At 58.7% G+C, this 19,764-nt stretch overlaps 2 protein-coding genes across 4 annotated transcripts; one reads left to right on the top strand and one right to left on the bottom strand.

Moving 5' to 3' along the window:
- Nucleotides 1-5,260: 5,260 nt before the first annotated feature.
- LOC111937188 (TBC1 domain family member 24-like) lies at nt 5,261-10,490 on the bottom strand. The gene is made up of 7 exons (XM_086857080.1): nt 10,361-10,490; nt 8,309-9,347; nt 7,871-8,029; nt 7,455-7,518; nt 6,962-7,057; nt 6,487-6,763; nt 5,261-5,542 (listed from the first exon to the last, which is right to left on the bottom strand). The coding sequence occupies exons 1-7, from the start codon at nt 10,455-10,457 to the stop codon at nt 5,397-5,399; spliced, it is 1,878 nt and encodes a 625-aa protein (XP_086713206.1). The 5' UTR covers nt 10,458-10,490; the 3' UTR covers nt 5,261-5,396.
- Nucleotides 10,491-15,294: 4,804 nt separating this feature from the next.
- On the top strand, nt 15,295-19,545 carry CCDC42 (coiled-coil domain containing 42). 3 transcript variants are annotated; one of them, XM_023938442.2, is made up of 7 exons: nt 15,295-15,960; nt 16,236-16,341; nt 16,458-16,562; nt 16,914-17,111; nt 17,758-17,979; nt 18,442-18,600; nt 19,371-19,545. In XM_023938442.2, the coding sequence occupies exons 1-7, from the start codon at nt 15,896-15,898 to the stop codon at nt 19,437-19,439; spliced, it is 924 nt and encodes a 307-aa protein (XP_023794210.2). In that variant the 5' UTR covers nt 15,295-15,895; the 3' UTR covers nt 19,440-19,545. The 3 variants fall into 3 exon arrangements, with proteins under 3 accessions (XP_023794210.2, XP_086713207.1, XP_023794211.2); XM_086857081.1 differs by having other exon boundaries at nt 15,658-15,960; nt 18,442-18,661; XM_023938443.2 differs by lacking the exon at nt 18,442-18,600 and having other exon boundaries at nt 15,658-15,960.
- The last annotated feature ends 219 nt before the right edge of the window (nt 19,546-19,764 follow it).

Here is a 19,764-nt window from a genome sequence, read left to right on the forward strand (position 1 = left end):
TTTTTTCTCTCTCTCTCCAGCTGGTTCCTGCTCAGCATCACTGAGGGCAGCGAGGAGGATGGCAGGAGCATGTTTGGAACACACTTGTTCTACTTGTTGGAATAAAAGAGAGCTGCCACAGGGCTGATGCTTTCAGATCAGCTCCAAAGCGCACAAATCCCAGGGATATGACAGAAAGGGAAATCTAGAAAGAACCTCAGGCTTTTGTTCAACATCCCCTAAAAGTCACAAAGATGAACCAGGGCAGGGAAAAGTGGCACAACAAAAGGGGGCCCCTTTCAAGCCCAGCTCATGAGGTGCTTTGTAAAGCAGGAGAACAGCAGCAATTCAGGTCTCCTGAAATGAGACAGAACTGGGAAATTGAGGCTGGATTTCCTCATCAGGGATGTGCTCTGTCAAGAGCAGCTAACAGGTTAAAAATGAACCCTCAGTGCAATGTGGTGCTGTAGTCCTCACAATTCCCTCCAAGCCCAGCCCCTCCAGGGAGCTCTGGGGCAGGGATGCACCAGTCACAGACGCTGGCATCACATAAACCCAAAGCTGTAAAGGGTTCACCCATTCCTTCAGAAAGGTGTGGATTTCCAGTGCCAAGCAGGGAGAGCCTCCTGCACTGCTGGACCATGGAGACGTTTGCGCCTTTGTGCCATGCCAAGTAGTGATCAATAACATAAAATAAAATAAAAACCATAACAACTTTCACTGGGGACAAACTCTCCTCCAAGGCCAGGTTGGATGGGGCTCTGAGCAACCTGGTCCAGTGAAGGGGCCCTGCCCACAGCAGGGGATTGAGATGGGATGATCCCTCAGGTCCCTTTGAACCCAAACCAGCTCCAGGGCTGCTTAACACAGGAATAGAATTAATGAGGGTGGCAGAAAAGAATATTGAAAGAAAGTAATTCCAGATTTGTAATTTCCTCACATGGGATTTGTTCCTTGGTCTGTTTCCAGCATTTCCGTGGTCTCCTGTAATGCCAGAATTGATCCCTGTGGAAAACACAGCCCCCAGCAGGGATTTCCTGCCTCACTGCCACAGCACACCAGCCAGGGAGCAGCTTCAGGCAGGTACTGAGCAACAGCAGGAGATCAAAGGGATTCCTTGAATCAAGAACACGATCCACCAACAAACCCTTCCTAAACAATGTCTTAAAAAATTTCCTATGAGGTGTTGGCAGAATTTTAGGAGTCATCTGTTATCACAGCCCCATCAGATGCTTTTGATCTGGAGCTTTGCAATTTTCCCTGGAAAAAGCTTCCCCTGCCATGACCCTTGGGTGTGGCCTTGGGGCAGGTGGTGGGATCAGAAATCAAACCTTTGGCTATGGAATTTCTCTGATTGAAGCTCCCTGCTCCTGCTGATAAATGAGAGGGTTTGCAGCACTGCCAAGGATACTTTAATTTTTTCAAGGAATTCTCTTCAGTTCTTCACTTTGTGAGAGAATAGGGGATTAAGACAGAAACAAAAACACCTTAAACTGTATAGGATTCAATGTCAGGCTCATGAAATCATGGAATCCCAGAATGGGCTGGTTTGGATGGGACTTTATAGCCCATCCAGTTCCAAACACCATCCCTGTGCAGGGACACCTTCCTCTGTCCCAGGCTGCTCCAACCCCAGTGTCCAGCCTGGCCTTGGGCACTGCCAGGGATCCAGGGGCATTCCAAAGATGTGTTTTAGTGAACCATCACCCTTTATCCCTAAAACCTTGCTCCCAATGGGAATTACGAGCCCCTGGCTCCCCATGAAACTCTAAACCTGGAATCCACAGCCCTCCAGGAGGAGTTTATCTTTAAAGAAAGGGTTTCAATCTGCTGGGGGAGGGGAAGATGTTTATTGAAAATAAGTCAGATCAACCTTAAAGGAGCTCTGCCTTAGATATAGGGGAACGTGTTTATTCCCTCTGCCTGATCTGAAGATTCCTTTGTTTCTGTTTTGAGAAGGAGTGGCAGAACACTTCAGTGGGGTGATGATGATGCTCCTTGTTTTCCACCTACATGGAATTATCTGTACGTGCATTCCTGTGAGCTCTATAAATACTGGGATAAACAAGAAAATTCGTTTTGATCCCTGTCACAGCTGAGCAGCTCCAAGGCTGCTGAGGCAAAGGGGTATGCTGGAAATGCATTTCCAGAAAGGGTAGATTTGCACAGAAAGAAAATTAAAATATGTATTTAGAGGAGGTGAGCTGGAAGAGTTCACAGGAGATCAGAGCAGGACAAAGAACAAATATTCCTGCAGGGGAAGGGGTGGGCAGGCAGGGTTTCTGATGGTGTTTTTATTTATAATCACACTTCAAAGCATCAGGTTCTTGCTGTAAGGAGTAAATAATGAATGGAGATATTTTTAACCTCCTACACAGACTCTGTGTTTCATCCACGAGAGGTCTGGCAGCAGACAGAGCATTAATGGAGATGGCTGGCTCCTGGGGTAGCAAAAGCAGCCCCAAGATCCCTGTCTACAGCCTGGGCAGGACAGAAGTACAATTATGGAGCTAACATGGAAATCAGAACCTGGGCAACTCTGTGGGACCAGGCTGGGAGAGCTGGGGGTGTTCACTTGGAGAAGGCCCCACGGAGAGCTCAGAGCACCTTCCAGGGGCTAAAGAGGCTCCAAGAGGCACTTGGGACAAAGGATGGAGGGACAGGACACAGGGAATGGCTCCCACTGCCAGAGGGCAGGGCTGGATGGGATACTGGGAAGGAATCATTCCCTGTGAGGGTGGGCAGGCCCTGGCACAGGTGCCCAGAGCAGCTGGGGCTGCCCCTGGATCCCTGGCAGTGCCCAAGGCCAGGCTGGACATTGGGGCTGGAGCACCTGGGACAGTGGGAGGTGTCCCTGCCATGGCTGGGGTGGCACTGGGTGGGCTTTGAGGTCCCCTCCAACCCAAACCAGTCCGGGATTGTGTTTTTCAGATAAATTACAATGAGGTGCTGAAAACAAACGGGAGGGAGGGAGGGAGGGAGGGAGGGAGGGAGGGAGGGACAGTTCCACCAGGGGCTGCATGGCCCAGCTCCCCTCCAGGGAAGGGAAATTCCCTCTCAGGACAGGCAGTGCCCATCCCCAAATCCCCTTTGAGCCCAGGGCAGCTGTGCGCTGAGGGACACCAGAGCTGGAATGTTCCATACGAGCCCAAACACCTGCTGCATTTCCAAGGAAAAGTCCAAAGATGCCTTGTGGAATCACCCAGCTCTGCAGGGGGGAAATAAAATCAACACTTCTCCCAGGGTTAGCAATTCCAGGGACTAAATTGTGTGGAAACACATTTGCTTTGATAAATGCTCTGAGTCTGACTGGAAAAAACATCTGCAAAACCCCTCCCGTGGCACTGAAGGCCCTGCTACAGACAGAAATTTCTGCCATCAGACATTAAATGTGAGTTCCACGAGGAGCTGGTGACAGTGTAGTGGCAAGGAATTGTTCATGTGTGCAGCAGGTGGGTGGGAGGGGAATCACTGCATGGAGTTGGGAAAGGGAAATGGGAAGAATGAAAATGGATCTATCAGTGGTAGGAGAGAAAAATGTACCAGGACCTTCTTCCTGACTGCAAGAATACCCTGGGCCTGATGGATTTCCCATTTCAAGGCTCCGGAAGCTGCATTTGGTGAGAGTGAGGGAAGAGGGCAGGGAAAGGAGAGGAGAAGGGAGGAAAGGTGAACGTTTGTCTGCTCCAGAATCCTGGCTTTGAACAGAAATGTCTGGTTCAGGCAGCATGAGAAGGGGGAGGTTGGAGGCACTGCTGGTTACTTCCACCCTGTGTCCCTCTCCCTCCTCTCCCTCTCGGTCTCCAAGCCCTCAGTGGACACTTCCTTTCCCAGAGACAGCCCCTGTGGGAATCAGCTCTGGGGTGAGAAAGGGATGGTTTGGGACACTCTGAGCCATTTTCCGATACAGTGTAACTGCACCACTGCAGAACCTCTGCACCACCACCTCCAGGGGAAGTGGGAAAATTTCCAAGCCCAGCATCCAGGAGGACAAGTGCATCCACAGCCTCCCCAGATCTCCAGGGAAATCAGGTCTGACTGTCACAAAATGTGCTTTTTGTAGCAATTTGTTTTACAAGCCAGTGGCCAATTGTCCCTCACCTCTGGTGGGGCAGGAGATGACCCAGACCTGCAGGATGGGATTGTCACTTCATTAATTCATTGTCCAGAGCCATTCTGGGGCTGCTCTTGTGCCAACAGTGGCAGCTCCATGTTCCAAAGGAGCCCAGAATCCTGCTCAGGGAACAGGAGTCAGCCAGGCGGGTCCCTGTGCTGCTCCAAGAACCCTTTTATGTGGCCAAGGAGCAGAAGTACCTCAAAGGGGTGAGCCGAGGGATATTCCAGCTCCTTTTGGAGCACACAGGGGCTGAAGTTTACTTGGCTTTCAGTAAAAACCCTTAGTCAAGGGAAACGGGCTAATGGGGTGGCAGGGTTGGGCTACCCTGGGGCTATAGGGTGAGGGGTTGGGATGATGTGGTGCTGCAGGGTGAGGGGTTGGGATGATGTGGTGCTGTAGGGTGAGGGGTTGGGATGATGTGGTGCTGCAGGGTGAGGGTTTGGGCTGCCAAGGGAACACAGGCTGAGGAGCTAGGGTGCTGTGGAGCCATGGGGTAAGGGGTTGGGGTGCTGACCCTCTCCAGGGAAGTGAGAGCAGGACACAGATCTCTTTATATCCCATTACACATACCTGCTCCCCCACTGTGTCTTTGTGCTGGATTTTTTTTTTTTAATTCTCCAAGAGTTTTGAACTTTATTCAGCAATGGAATACAGGGCAAGAAGAAAGGATCCCTTTCAGCACTGCAAAGGCTCAGTGGAGCTCGGGGATCCCACAAACTCCAGGCAGGGCTTTGCCAGCACTGGCAGCACTGCCAGCTGGGAACAAGAGGAGTCTCTCCCGGTGCTGGTGGATCCCAGGCAGTCCTGGGTACCCACGGGGGCTGCACAACTCCGTGGATGGCTTGAAGGGCTGTGCTGGCCTTGGGGCCCGGGGGAAGCGGATCTGAGGGTGTTTCTGGTGAGCTCTGGAGCTCGGTGTTTGGTTTGGCCTGGGCTCAGAACTCCCACAAAACCTGCTCGTGCCGACACCGGTTTGCTGAGCCCCGCGCTGCAGACAGGCCAGGGAGGTGGGAGAAACTGCAGAGCGGCTGCCCTCCCCTCCAGCACCCCAAACTGGGCCAGAGCGGGTGGGGAGGGCCGGGCCCGAGCTGGGACGGCCGCCGGGATGTCCCCGGGGGCAGCGGCCGCAGTCTCGGCCCCGGCACGGCCTCGGCCTCTCCCCACAGCACCGCGAGGCCGCTCCGGCCGCCGAGGGCCCGATGGAGAGCGGGGCTGGCCGGGCGGCCACAGCCCGGCCGGGGGCGGCCAGCGCGGGGAGGGGTCCCCGTGCCCGTGGGGCGCTCGGGGGCTCCCCAGGGAACTACGCGCTCCGAAAGCCCCACACTTCCAGGAGCTGCACCTGGAAGTGCTCCCGGCAGAGCGGGGGGTTGTCGAAGGTCTCGCAGCGCTCCGTGTGTCCCCAGAGCAGGCTGGCGTCCAGGGACAGGGCCTGGCCTCCCCCTCCGCCTGCGGGAGCAGCGCAGGGTCGGGCCCGGCTCCCCCAGGCCCCGGCGGGGCCGCGCCCGCCCCTCGCTCCCGGCCCTTGTCCCGTCCTGAGCCCGCTGCCGGGGCTGGAAGGGGCTCGGGCTGTTCCTGCGGGCCTTCCTGACCCACTGCGGCTCCTCTGCCGGCCCCCCCGGCCCCGGGACACAGAGACCCGAGCCTCGGGGCCCTTCCTCGGGCCGAGCCCAGCCCCGGCTCCTCTCCCCGCCCGGGGCGAGGGAAGGGCCGAGAAGGGACGCGCCAGCCCCGGGCCGCGAGCCTCGCTGGGCTTTGGGGCCGTGGGGCTCCCCTGGGGGCTCTCGGCAGGAGCTCCCTGCACTGGAGGAAGGGGAGCTGCCCTCGCCCCCCGGACTTTAACCCGACAGAGCCGGGAGCTCTTCGGGGAACGCTCGGGGAACCCGGAGCGGGCCCTTCCTTCCCAGCGAGGCAGCGGCGGGCGGGGGGTGCCACCCCGGGGAGTTACCGATAGCGACCCCCTTATCGATATCGATCCCTTCTACCGATAGCGACCCCCCTTATCGATATCGATCCCTTCTACCGATAGCGACCCCCTTATCGATATCGATCCCTTCTACCGATAGCGACCCCCTTATCGATATCGATCCCTTCTACCGATAGCGACCCCCTTATCGATATCGATCCCTTCTACCGATAGCGACCCCCTTATCGATATCGATCCCTTCTACCGATAGCGACCCCCCTTATCGATATCGATCCCTTTTATCCATAGCGACCCCGTTATCGATATCGATCCTCCATTATCGATATCGATCCCTTTTACCGATAGCGACCCCCTTATCGATATCGATCCTCCATTATCGATATCGATCCCTTTTACTGGTATCAATCCCGATATCGATCCCCCTTACCGATAGCGATCCCTTTCACCGATCTCGACCCGCCCTTACCGATGACGATCCCGTCCCGGGAGCCGGCCATGAACATGGAGGCAGTTTTGGAGGGCAGGAGGAAGTGTCTGATGGCCAGGAACGGGGACAGGCGGGCTCTCCTCTGCGGCGAGGGCACGGCGAGGTGCTTGGGGCTGGGGCTGGGGCTGTCCCCGGAGGAGCCGAGCGGGGATTCGGGAGCGGGGGAAGGCGAGCGCTGCCGGGAGCGCGGCACGGCCTTGGCCAGCTCCGGCTTCTTGATGAGCACCCACTCGTACCTCTCTGCCTCGGGGCGCACCTGGGCAGCGGGACACACCTGTGAGCCCGGGCCTGGCCCTGCGGCACCTGGCCACCGCTGGGGGAAGGTGCTGCTGCTGCTGCTGCTCGGGGGGCTGGGGCCGAGGGTGCGTCCAGCTGGGCCTGGGGCACGGAAGGGACAGGGTGTCCTGGCAGGGCAGCAGTGAAGGGACACAGCCGGGCATAAACCGTGACTTACAGTGAACACAAAGCACTCCCCTGTCCCAAAAAAGCCCGATGTGGCTCCGCTCTTCTTCCTTTCGCTCCAGTCGGAGGAGAGAAACGCCCCACACACCTTGGGAGAGAGCACAGGGAGCCGTCAGGGGATGGCCGGGAGCAGAGCCAGCCCCGGCAGCGCCGGGCATCGTCCCGGGCTCTGCAGGGCAGGGGCTCTGCCCCGTCCCCTGGGGAATCAGAGCCCAATCCTGCTGTGCCAGCCCCATCCTGCACTGCCCATCCCTGGTGCCCTGCAATTAAAGTCTCACTCGTGGCCTCTCTCCCCCTCACCCACTCCTGTTTCCCCAGCACCCCTGGCTGAGCTGTGCCCCGGTGGTCCCCGTGTTCTCTCCTGGGAGCTGGGACAGAGCCGGGGTGGGCAGGACAGGGACCACACAGCCCGTGGGTGCTCCAAGAGGAGCCTGTGGAGTCACCCACCCTGCTCCCTTCCCCAGCTCTGCCTGGGAAACGCTCACCTCCCCCTCGGTGGTTTTGATGAGCAGCACCGTGGGTTCGTAGCCCTCACAGCACGTGTAGAACCTGCAGAGATGGACAAGGGGTGGGTCAGGGGGAGCTGGAGCCCTGGGCAGGGTGTGCCGGCTGTCCCTGGCCGCTCACAGCGTGCCTGGCACCGTGTGGCACACGGGGACATCCCAGCCTGGCACATCCACAGGGCTCCCTGTGCCCCGGGCGGTGCCCAGGTGTTGGTGGCCACCTGGCCCAGCCTCTGCCCTCTCCCCTGAGTCACAGTCAGGAGGCTGAATGGAGCCCAGGAGGGTCCCCAGCAGCCCCAGAGGTGCCCCAGGGCATTTGTGTTGCTCCTTTCTCCAGCACCGAGCCCTGCCCAGGTTTCCCCCGCGTGCCCGACCCCGCCGGGCAGGTGAGGCTTCACCTCTGCAGGCTGCAGCCGTCCTCGGAGGTGGAGAAGAGCAGCAGCGGGGGGAAGAGCGAGAAGCGCTCGGGGATCCAGGACCAGACGAGGCGCATCTCCTGCGCCGTGACGATGCTGGAGCTGAAGTTCTGCATGTCCACAGCCAGGTGGAAGGACGGCCTGCGGGGAGGGACATCAGGCCGGGCTGTGGGGCCCCTCTGCTTTTCGGGGCACGGCCCCTGCACCAGGGTCTGTCCTGCTCTTTGCACCGTGAGCTCTCTGCCAGCATCCCCAGCTCCGGCCGTGCCGTGGCCCCTGGCAGGGTCCCCCAGGGGCTGGGAGGGCCCAGCACAGCCCCGGCTGCGGGAGGTGCCTGCAGCTGCCCCCGGCTGTTCTCCACAGGAGCTCACGTTTTGCCTGCTCAGCCCCCAGAGCCGGGGAGCGCAGAGCTCTCCTCACCTTCTCTGCACCACGGTGATGCCCCTCTCCACCAAGGCCTTCCTGTTGGCCATCTGGAGAAGCCAGATCTCCTTGCGGGAGAAGAGACGGATGCCAAAGGCTCTCTCCAGGAGTTTGTCCACAGTCACGTGCTCGGCGATGTTCCTGGCGAAAGCCTGCAGCTCTGCCTTGATGTCAGAGCCCTGCAGCCCGGCCGGGGCCACCGAGAGCCTGAACTGCCTCAGCAGGGCCAGGGCGATGCGGTACAGGACCTTCTGGCCCTCCAGCAGGAACACGTCCAGCACGCGCACGGCGTAGCCGAAGGGCAGCCCGGGGAAGAGCCACGACAGCCACTCCGAGTAGACCTCGAGGACGTTCTCGGCGGCGCCGGCGATGAGCTTGTGAGCTGCCGGGCAGTGCTTGCTGGCCAGGTCCCCGAAGGTCATGCAGGAGGCCTGGTGGGCCAGGAAGGACTGGTCGATGTAGGCGGCGTGGGGAGCGTTGCTGGCGATGAGGCGCGAGACGCTCTCGAAGCACTGGGCCTCGTCCTCGCTGTAGTGCAGCAGCAGCGCGGCCAGGGCCGGCAGGAGGGGGCTGTGGGTGATGTCGGGGAACAGGGCGCCCACGCAGATGAGGATCTTCTTCAGGGCGGTGACCCCCCGCGGGCTGAGGCAGTAGGTGGGCACGGGGCAGCCCTCCAGGAACTCGGGCAGGGGGTGGGAGCTCACGCTGGGCTTCCCGAAGAGCCGGGCGGCCACGTCCCTGTAGACGAGCGCGTCGGGGGTGACGAGGCGGCAGGAGACCTGCTGGATGAGCCGGGGGTAGAGCCGGGCCCGGCCCGCGTGGCTCCAGCCCCAGCAGCCTTCCCTCGCCAGCCTCTTCAGCTCCTTCGGGGGCCTGCCCAGGACGTCCCACGGGATCTGCGCCGGCTGCTGCGGCTCCGGCATCTTGTCCCAGTCCACGAAGGGCCCGCAGCCCAGGCCCAGGGAGGAGGTGTCGATGTCCCAGGTGTCAGCCTCGGACGTGACCACGATGGTGATTGGGGATGAGCCGAGCACCTCTGTAGGACAAAGACCTTTTACTGAGCACCTCTCAGCGCCAACAGCGTTTCACCCTGGCTGAGGGCGCTCTCAAGTCTCACAGCCACGTCCTGCATTTCTTTGCTCTGCCCTGCTCAGGGAAGGGTTTCGGGCTCTGCCCTCTCCCGCTCCCATCAGCTCAGGGCCCTGGAGAAGCGTGGGGCCAGGTCCCAGCTGGGTGTCGGGCCTTCTTCTCACACCGTGAGGGGCTTTTCACCCCTCCAACAGCTCACAGCCCCGCGCAGGGCTCGGGCAGCCGCCAGCCCGGCGCTGGGAAGAGCAGAGTCCGAGCTCCTCCGAGAGAGACGGGAGCGGCGTTCCCGGGGCTGCGGAGCTCGATCCGAGCCCTGCCGGGGACACGGAGCTGGACGCTGATTAGCGGGCAGGGATAAAGTCAATTAGCTCCCTCATTAACTCTCGGATGTTTTTATCGTGGCTGTGCTCAGCTGCTGGGGGGTCAAGGATGGATTCGCACTGAGCCAAGGGGACAGCGGGGGGACCGCACGTGGTGGCACATCGGGAGGGTCCTGACGGCCGGGCTGGCTCCGGCTCCGGCTCTCCGGCTCAGTTTGGCGCTTGCCCAAGGCCAGCAGGAGCAGCGGCTCGGGCTCAGGCTGGTTCAGGGCAGCAGCTGTTGGATCCGGTGGCTCGGGCCGACTCCGTGTCCCGGACACAGCCCGACCCCAGCACAGTCACGGGGCTCCCGGCCACGGAAACCAGGCTGGGACAACATCGGCGGTGAATCGGGGGCTGTTTGCTCCCCAAATTCACCCCGTCCTCTCCGCAGGGTGCTGCCCTGCCCGGGTACCGGGGAGCATCAGCCCGAGCCCACCCGACCGCCGGTGCCCCGGGCCCGGGTTCCGAATGGAGGCTCCGGCTCCGCCCGGCCCGGGACGAGCCGGGGGGGGCTCGGGGCAGGAATTGGGGTGCGGCGCAGCCCCTGCGCTCCGCCGGCCGTGTCCCGGCACGGGCGGGTCCCGCTCGGCGCACTCACCTCGCCCGGTGCCCGTGTCCTCGCCCGCGGCCGGCTCGGCCATGGGGAAGGCGGCGGCCCCGGGGCAGCGGGGCGGGCTGAGCCGCAGCTGCAGCATTTGCCGGCTCGGCCGCCCCTGCCGGCTCCCCTCCAGCCCCGCCGCCTGGCCGCGCTTTTAAGGCGAGGGCCGGCCCGCGGCAGCGGCGTTTATTTGGGGTAAATACAGCGAGGGGTGGAGCAGCTCCGCGCCCGCATCGCCCCTTCCTGGCCCGGTTCCGCGGCCAGCGCGGCCGGGGGGCTGCCGACAGCCCCGTGGGCTGAGGTACCGTGGAACAGCCATGCGAGCAGTAAATGAAGCCTTCCTCTTCCCGAGGATCACCTTCGTGCTCCCGCTCTGGGGCTCGCTCCCTCCGCAGCGCCCGGGGCAGGAGGGGCTGGGGGCTCCGGCCACGGCCCGGTCCGGAGCGGGGAAAGCCCGGCCCGGCGAGCGGGGCTGGCTCCGCTTCCCGCTGGGGGGGTCCGGGGAGCCGGGCAGAGGAGCTGTGAGCAGCAGGGCCGGGAACCGGGGACAGGGGACACCGGGCCCGCGGAGAGAAGCGACCCCCGGCTGCCCCCGCCGGGCGCGTTCCCAGTCTGCCCCCGGGGAATGGTTGGGACCGATGCTTGGAACAGCTGGGAGAGGCTCCCAGGACATGGGCCCGGGCCCACGGTGCTGCCGCAGAGCTCACAGCGCTTAGCAGGCACTTTTATTGGCATCCTAACATTTGAAAAGATTTTTATTTGCCTTTAAAATCCAATTGTTTCCGTTGTGATAAGAGCAGCTGCAGGTTGTTCCTGACCTGCCTCCCTGCCTTCAGGCTCTGAAACCTCCGACAGACGCTCCGGAGACGGAGATGGAAGCGAATTTGGGACAGGGCGAGAGGACCTGTCGCTTCATGCGTTTATAATGGCGAAATATTAAATATGTAGAGGCCGTGGGGCTCCGGCTGAGCAGCAGCCGAGGGCCATGAATGTTTGATGGGCGCGGCTGCGGGAGCATCTCCGGGTGTGCGGAGAGCCGGGCCAGGGGACAGAGCCCACCCCGGGGGCTGCCGGGGCCAGCGGGGAGCTCCGAGCCCCTCAGGCACTGCTGGCACTGGGTGCCCCTGGGCAGGAGCGGGGATCGGCCCCGGGAACGGGGGAACGGCGGGGATCGGCCCCGGGAACGGGGGAACAGCGGGGATCGGCCCCGGGAACGGGGGAACGGCGGGGATCGGCCCCGGGAACGGGGGAACAGCGGGGATCGGCCCCGGGAACGGGGGAACGGCGGGGATCGGCCCCGGGAACGGGGGAGAAACCCCAAATAAGTGGGATTTGAGGGTGGTGTTTTCTCTGGCTTTGGAGTGTTGGAGGTGCAGATTAAATTCCTGCTTTCAGGATGGTGACGTATCAGAGTTGTACAGATACACCTCAGCAACAGAAGACCAATAAAAAGATTGCTGCTTAATCTGTATTTATAGAGGGCAAAGTCCTCTGTTGCCATCAGTGCCACCACTGAGGAGTCCAAACCCAAGGAAACGTGGGGTTGTTGTTTGGAGCCTTTCTGGGGCTGGAACTCTCCGAGGTTGTGTTTTATGGAAACATTGCACGGGTGACTGACTTCTCCATAAAATCATTTGTTCCGTGCCCTGTGTTTTCCAGCTTCCTTTAATCCATTAACAGGTAAAGAGGAATATTTAGCAGTGTTTGATTCTACTCTAAACAAGTTTCCAACAACGAGAGAGGTGTTTTCATAACAGAAATGCCTGTTGAGAAATCCACGGCTGAGCAGTCGCGTGTCCTGTGCCTCCTGAGTGCTGTAATGCAGGAAAATGTCTTTGTACAATATTGGCCTTTTAGGAAGAATGTAAACAGGTTTTTATTTTTATAGTATTTTGCAATTAGCATGGCTGACAAACTTCTTGCTTGTTGCTGAGCCAAAAATAGAGCATAAAATCTAAAATGGAACAGAAAAACCTGTAGGGAAAGATTTTAATCCAGCGCTTACCATCTGTGAACTCTGCTCCATCGAGCTGATCTTAGAATTTCCACTGTTTTTTATTCTTTTCTGTAATGGAAGTGAAATCTTTTGTTCTCACCGTGCAGTGGGAGCCCGCACTGGGGTCTGTGCTCAGTGGCTTTCTTGGCTGTGTCTCCTTTATGCTGTTCTGAGTCAGTTAAATTTCTCCACGTGGACACTTTTGGCATTGGTGGGAGCCACACAGGAGCTGCGTCCATAGCACACAAACCACGTTGGGCACAGACTTGGAATAATTCTCTTTTTCCTTCCATGTGTTTAAAGCACCCAATGAGTTAATTCCCAGAGAAAAGAGAGGAGGAAAGGGGTAGCAACAACCCAGCCTTGTTCCTCAGCTGGTAGCCAGCTATGGACAGCACAGTGACTCTGCCATTTCCTCCTGAGGGGTGAGTTCCCACCCCTTCCCAACTGTCCATGTAGCTCTGGTTTTCAGGGGCTCAGGCAGAGACAGCTCAGGCCTTGAGTTTTGTGCCAGGAAATCCAACTTTGCTCTCTTGCCTGAGCCTGGGCTCTGTGTGGGTCTGTAGGGAAGGGGCTTGGAGAGATCTTGGAAGGACTTTGGAGGATCTTGGAAGGATCCTGGCAGGACCTGGCAGGAGCTGGTCTCAGGCAGGGAGCCCCCAGGGTCTGCAGGGCTCAGCTCCCAGCTCAGGGTCCCTCTGAAATCCTTGCAGAGTCCTGGCCCAGCTTTGGGATTCCGGAGGTGGCAGAGCCCACCCTGGAATGTGCCTGGAGCTGACACTCAGCTTTTCCCTGCATTAGAAAAATCAGCACCTGGAGTTTGATGAAGCTGAGCAGTGACACTTGCCTGGCTTGTGCTGCTTTTCCATATCTAATCCAGCCCTGATGTGACAGCCCACGGTGCCCAGGTCCTGCTCTTGCCAGCAGCCCTTCCTTTCATTAAGCTTCCTGCACCACTGATCACATATTTATTGTCCCAGGGCCTGGGGCTGGGAGGTTTTCCCTGGAATTAAGCTGCTTTGCGTTTGGTCACCACTCACCACAAAGCTTTCACCTTTGAAAGCTGCTCTGAAGCTGTTTCTGGGGTGCAGGGCTGTGCTTCCATGCTCTCAGGGTTGATCCCAAGTGACAACTGCAGGCAGGACGCTCCGTGGCTGGGGACAGAATTCCTGCCCCTTCTGGCCTTAATTAAGGTGCCACTGGAATTTTCCAGGGCAAGGTTGTGCTGTTTGCCTGCCTCCCCTTGAGCAGGGCTGGTTACATTTCCTTTAACTGTCTTGTAATAACAATTTCAGTATCTTCTGCCCCCTTTCTCCTTGGGAGAGATCTGTGCAGGTTGTCAGAGCAGGGGCTTTAATGGGGCAGAATTCCCAGGGTTTCACTCCATTCCAAAGGCAGGGGTGGGAAAAGCAACCAGGAATGTTGGCTTTCTGGATGCCCCTCATGTGTGAGGCATTTTGCATAGAAACAAGGAGAGGTGTGGAAGGAAGACACTGGTATTTGACAGGAGGATGGAAAATGCTGGAATTGATGGAAATGCTGATTGTAGCGTGTGTTCTGAGGTCTTGGCTTTCAGTCAGACTTGTGAAATAAAATGTGGCCTGGAGCACCAGGCAGGCTCTGCTTTGGTGTTCAGCATCACTGGGGTGGTTAAGGGAGATGCTGAGATTTAAAATAAGTGGAGTTTAGTCGTTTTTAGCAAAAAATAAGAGGGTTTCTTCCCCTATTTTTCTTTCAGAGAGGTTCCCTTGAGCTGGAGTGCAGTGGCCAGGGAGAGGAGCTGAGGAGCTCTCGTGTGTGGCTGATTTTCCAGCAGTGCTGCTCCATCCCACGGCCAGGAGATGTCCCCAGCTGCCCGGGATTCCTGCAGGAGCTCCGGGCCCAGCTCTGGGCTGTGCTCAGACACCTCCAGTGCCAGCAGGGCCCTGACCCCTCCTGGCCCCGCTGTCCTTGGGCACAGTGACCTCCTGGCCCGGGGCTTTGGCCACAGAGCGATGTCAGCAGCTGTGGGCACCGGGCAGCATCTCTGCAGAGCAGCTCCATCAAAACTCAATTCAAAACACCAAAACAACTGCAACATTCCAATTTATGTTGTGGTGTAACTAAAAATCATTGAGAATTTGAGAGATCCTAAAAACTCTCTCTGTTCTTGGGCTGTTTGTGGAAGTGCTCTGGGAAAGAACAAGTAAAAGTTTTATAAAGTCAGCAAATCTGCCTCTTTAGATATTTTATGCTATAGATTTTATTTTACATATTTTATATATTATTATTTTATATATTTTTTATTTTACATATTTTACAAATTGTCTATAAAGCTATAATATATATATAAATATATAATCTGTAATCTATTGAACATTATTACGTATTCAAATAAGTTGACATTTTTAGTATATTTTAGCATTAGTATTTGTTATATCATTATTATAGTATTTCTTAAGGGGGGATATTGGAACTACAGTATGGGAGGTTTTTCTATTTTCACTGTTTCAAGGCTTGTGGTGGTTGTTCTTTAAACAGAGACCAAGTGCAGGATGTGCTGTGAAGGATCCAGGAGCTGGTCCTGGTGGGAGGAGGAGCACCAGGGACAGGGACAGTCATTAAAGTGGCTTTTGTGGGTTTTGTACCCAAAAATGCTCCCTGCAGTTGCCAAAGGGGCTGGAGCACTGTAAACCCTCTGTTCCAGCTGCTGCTGCAGCCCCTGTGCCCTGCCCTGGGCTCAGAGAGCAGCTCTGGGCTCAGCCGGGGGAAGGCAAGTGGTGCGATCCCCCAGGAAGCAGCAATTCCAAGGGCTTCATCATCCCCAGCTTCCCCCAGCTCTCCCATGAGCCCCACCCCTTCATTTTGGGTGGTCCTTGGTCACAGGCCCTCTTTTGAGGGAGAAATTAAATCCCTTAAGAACCAATCAGCTGATTTTTGGCAAACGGGAAAGCTCAGTCTGACCCAGGGAGGGAGCCCTGGGCAGAGCAGTGCTCAGCCCTCCCTGGGGATGGGCCTGCTCTGTTCCAGCTGGGCTCCGGGAGAAGAGCCTGGGAGTGTCAGGACAGGGGATGTGGCTGCCAGGGGACTTGACAGATCCCCAGGGCAGCAGAGGGCACAAGGCACCAGGGCTAATTCTGGGCAGAGGAAGAAGCAGAGAAGATTAATAAAAGAGAAGGGAATAAAAAAATTCCCGATCCTCAACACAGTGGTCAGTTCCCCAGAAGCCAAGGGGATCACAGGAGCTGTCACAGTGATGGCAGTAGCCACTGGATCTGTCACAGTGCTTGGAGTAACTACAGGAGCTGTCACAGTGGCTGGAGGAACCTCTGGAACTGTCACAGTGGCTGGAGGAACCTCTGGAGCTGTCAGAGTGCTGGCAGTAGCCACTGGAGTTCTCACAATGGTTGGAAGAGACACAGTGCCTCTCTCTGGGACTGAGAGTAGCCACAGGGCCTGTCCTGGTGGGCTGGAGTAGCTGCAGGGCCTGTGCAGGTGTTTCAGGAGCCCTGGGCTGTGCAGAACCCAGGCCAGCAGCCGGACGTGCTGTGGCCGCAGCGATGGCACACGAGGACATCAGCTATTACCAGGGGCAGTACAAGGACAGGCTCCTGCCCCTGCTCAGGTGAGGGGCTCCTCCATCCTCTCCTCCAGTGTCTCCATCCTGTGGCAAGCTCCCATCCCTTATCTGTCCCCTCTGTGCCTCCCTTTCCCTGCGCTGTTGTTCCCAGAGCTGCCCTGGCTGTGCCTGGGGTCCCTGCAGGGGGGTCTGGGGAGGCCACGCTGCCAGAGGGGCTCTGAGGTGGGGCTGGGGTTCTGCCCACACCTGGGACATGGTCCAGAGCAATCCAGCATCCTGCCAGGACCGGATCCAGCGTAACCTCAGGAAATGTGTGGCAGGGAGCTCCGGGCCAAAGAGGAGGACTCCATGAACTCATTTATCTGCGTCCTGAAGAAGATGAAAGAAGTGCGGCTGATGGAGAAGGTTGTGGAAGAGACAGAGGAGGTGAGGAAGCTGGGAGGGTGCTGGGACACAGCTGGGGGGGCTTTGAGGGTGGCAGGAGCAGGCAGGGAGGGGCTCTGGCTGTGGCAGCCGTGTCACCCTCGCTCCCGTGCTGCCAGGCCTTCACGGAGAGGATGGAGGCCCTTGCTGAGCAGTGGAGGGACCTGCATGCCAGGAGGGCCCAGCTGAAAGCCCACGTGGTGACATCTGGGACGACTGTAAAGGTACACCTGGCACACCTCGTACACCTGGCACAAGCAGCACACCTGGCACCGCCCCTGCTCAGCCACAGCACCAACTCCTCTCCCCTGGGAAGAACCTTGGGTCAGCACTCCCAGCCAAGCCTCCCCTGAGGCTGGAGCTATGAGGAACAGGAATTTGTACCCTGGCTAGGAGAGAGCTTGTCCCATGCCCTGGGATCTCCCAGGGAAGGCCCTGGACACAGGGAGGGGCAATGGTCCTGGGGTGCTGCAGTGTTGGGGTCTCCTCTCTGGAGGAGTCTCTTCCCAGTGCCCTTGAGTGACCCAGCTCCACCTTCCCTTGCCCTCCTTCCCCTCTGGCTGAGTGTGGTGCAGGAGAATGAAAGGCTGAGAACCCAAGCTCTGAAGAAAGCCAAAGAAGAGAAAGAGGAGAATTCAAAAAAGGAGAGTGAGCTCTTGAGGGCTAGGGAGAAACTGGAAGCTCTCAGAAAACAGCACCAGAAATTCTCAAAAAAATTGCTGAAGTACTCCCTGTTCAAGAGGTACCTGGAGAATGTGGTGGAGAATTCACAGGTGAGTTTGGACATGGCTCAGGGAGGGCCTCACCTGGGTTTGAACCAGGGGGGATGAGGCAAGGCCAGGGAAATCCACACTTGACCAAACCCAGAGACTCCAGGTGGGGTGGGAAGAGTTCCCTTGCAACCAAGGTGGGCCACAGGGCATCAGGAGAAGAGAACCAGAACAGATGGAGGATTGAGAAACTGAATGGAAACCATGTGAAGGGGAGAAAGCTCAGCACTGAGGGGTGTGGGACGCCCTCGCTGTCATCATTCCAGGTCACACTGATGGCTTGGGAGGGGTGAGAAGTGCCCAGGGATGGGACCCAGGCAGTTGACAAGAAAGCTGTGCCTCCTCTCCAGGGCGCTGGGAGATCTCTCCACGCATCCCTTGTGCTCCTGCTGCCTCCCAGGGCCTGGGCACATGGAGCTACTGTTTCATCCCAGTGCTGCTCCCCTGGGGCAGAGCTGTGACACCTCCCCTGTGTCAGTGCCAGGCCTGGTGCTGTGGGTGCCCAGGGGATGTGACCATGCCCAGGGACCAGCAGGGACGATGGAGAAGGGACGATCTTCCAGCTGGGGAGGCCTTGGCCCTGCTTAGGGCAGGGAAAGCCGGTGAGGGGAGGGCAGGATGTCACTGACCCCAAGGTCCCATGCTGCAGTTCCGGGACATCGAGGACATTATCTCCTACTACAAGGCCCTGCTGAGGACACGCAAGGACCTGCTGCAGTCCCAGTGGTGGTACCGACAGCTGATGGAGCAGGGCAAGGTCCTGCAGCAGCAGATCAGGGCAAAGAAGGAAGCTGAGATGCTTCAGTGCAAGAATGACCTGGTGCAGCTCAAAGAATCTCTTGAGCAGGCTCAGAGCGACATCCTCCAGTGGGTAAGGAGCTCTGGGTGGGCAGGGGAGCTCCCCAAGGCCTGGTGGAGTCAGGAGGGGCCGCTGGCTCTTCCTGCAGCCGCGGCTCGTGGCAGGCTCAGCAACAGAGCTGTTGGTGGGAGGAGATGCCTGAGCCCATCCTGCCCCACGGGGCTGCAGGAGGAGCAGGGAGAGCCCGGTTGGGAGCAGGTTTGTCATCAGGAAGAGCTGGAAGCAGGTCAGGGATGGGCAGTGGCAGTGCTGCTGCTGTCCTTGCGGTGGGGAGGGCACAGGGCTGGCAGGAGGCCATGCCAGGGTGAGCTGCAAAGCAGCTGGGCTGGTTCTGGATCTGCTCCCACCACACCGGGCTGAGCCGGCCCCAGCCCAGCCCTGGGCAAGGCCGCATTCTGCCCAGCCCGGATGAGGGTGGAACCTGGAGTCTCTGAGCTGAAGCAGCTTTGCTGGGACGTGTCTTGTGCCCCCCAGGAGGATCACTGGGCCGAGGTCCAGGAGAGGGCTGCAGGGAAGGCCACGGAGCTGAAGTCCCTCACCATGGCCATCCACAGCCTCTTCCAGGCCGCCAGTGCACGGCTCCAGCCAAAGGGCAGGGTGGCAGCTGGGGACAGCCACAGGCAGCTGGACATGGTAAAGCGAGAGCGGAGCCTGCTCACCGCCCAGGAAAAGCAGCAGGAATGGCTCTCCCAAGGCGAGGGAGAACCCCCAGGCCCAACACAGCCTCCCTTCCCCCCTGGGGTCCTTGGGCAGTGGTGGGACACCAGGGAAACCTGGCCTTTCCCAGCAGCTGGAGCAGGGAGTGGGAGCCAGGCAGGGACAGGCAGTGCAGGGGGTGCAGGGACAGGTGGTGCAGGGATGGAGGGACAGGCGGTGCAGGGACAGGTGGTGCAGGGATGCAGGGACAGGTGGTGCAGGGATGCAGGGACAGGCGGTGCAGGGATGAAGGAACAGGCGGTGCAGGGATGCAGGGACAGTCGGTGCAGGGATGAAGGAACAGGCGGTGCAGGGATGCAGGGACAGTCGGTGCAGGGGTGCAGGGACAGGCGGTGCAGGGATGCAGGGACAGTCGGTGCAGGGGTGCAGGGACAGGCGGTGCAGGGGTGCAGGGACAGGCGGTGCAGGGATGCAGGGACAGGCGGTGCAGGGATGCAGGGACAGTCGGTGCAGGGGTGCAGGGACAGGCGGTGCAGGAGCTCAGGGGTGCAGGGGCTCGGGGTGCAGCGATGCAGATCCAGCCATGGCCACGGTTTAGTTTCATTCCCCCATGGAGGCACTCTGGTGCTGCATGTGCTTTCTTGTGCTGCCACTTAGCTTGGGGACATCTGTCCTTCAAGAGGGACAGGGTCTCCTCTGCTTCCTGCTCCCATTCCTGCCCTGACCCTGCCCTCTCCCTTTCCCAGATCCAGCAGTTTATCTACGACCTCCAGGACTTCACAGAGGACATGAAGGAGCGCAGCCGACCTCTGTGAGAACCTGCCCTGCCAGTGGGGGAGCAGCAGGGCAGGCAGGGAAACAAGAGATGAGAGAACCCTTCAGATATTGCAGACTAAAATAAATAGCAATTATTTTAAGGCATCTTTTCATTTCCTGCTGATCTTCCCTGCTCTTCTGTGAGCCCAAATACTCAGAAGCAGAAGAGAGAGAATAGCAGGAGGGACTGAGCCCTGCAGGCTCCCAGAGGTCTCACAGAGACACTGACGGTGCCACCAAGAGCTGCTGCCTGCTCTGGAAAAGTCAGCTTCTGCCCCATGACGGAGTGCAGAGGATGCTGTGCCTTTGTGCCCTTGCATCTCA

Source organism: Cyanistes caeruleus, chromosome 19 (assembly GCF_971803275.1).
Source record: "Cyanistes caeruleus chromosome 19, bCyaCae1.hap1.1, whole genome shotgun sequence".
Lineage (NCBI taxonomy): Eukaryota > Metazoa > Chordata > Aves > Passeriformes > Paridae > Cyanistes > Cyanistes caeruleus.

Coding starts and splice junctions, on each gene's coding strand:
- CCDC42 (XM_086857081.1), top strand. CDS start 15,896: ATGGCACACGAGGACATCAGCTATTACCAGGGGCAGTACAAGGACAGG. Junction 16,563..16,913: donor CATCTGGGACGACTGTAAAG/GTACACCTGGCA, acceptor AGTGTGGTGCAG/GAGAATGAAAGGCTGAGAAC. Junction 17,112..17,757: donor ATGTGGTGGAGAATTCACAG/GTGAGTTTGGAC, acceptor CCCATGCTGCAG/TTCCGGGACATCGAGGACAT.
- LOC111937188 (XM_086857080.1), bottom strand. CDS start 10,457: ATGCTGCAGCTGCGGCTCAGCCCGCCCCGCTGCCCCGGGGCCGCCGCC. Junction 8,030..8,308: donor ATCACCGTGGTGCAGAGAAG/GTGAGGAGAGCT, acceptor CCCTCCCCGCAG/GCCGTCCTTCCACCTGGCTG. Junction 7,058..7,454: donor TCAAAACCACCGAGGGGGAG/GTGAGCGTTTCC, acceptor CTCTCTCCCAAG/GTGTGTGGGGCGTTTCTCTC.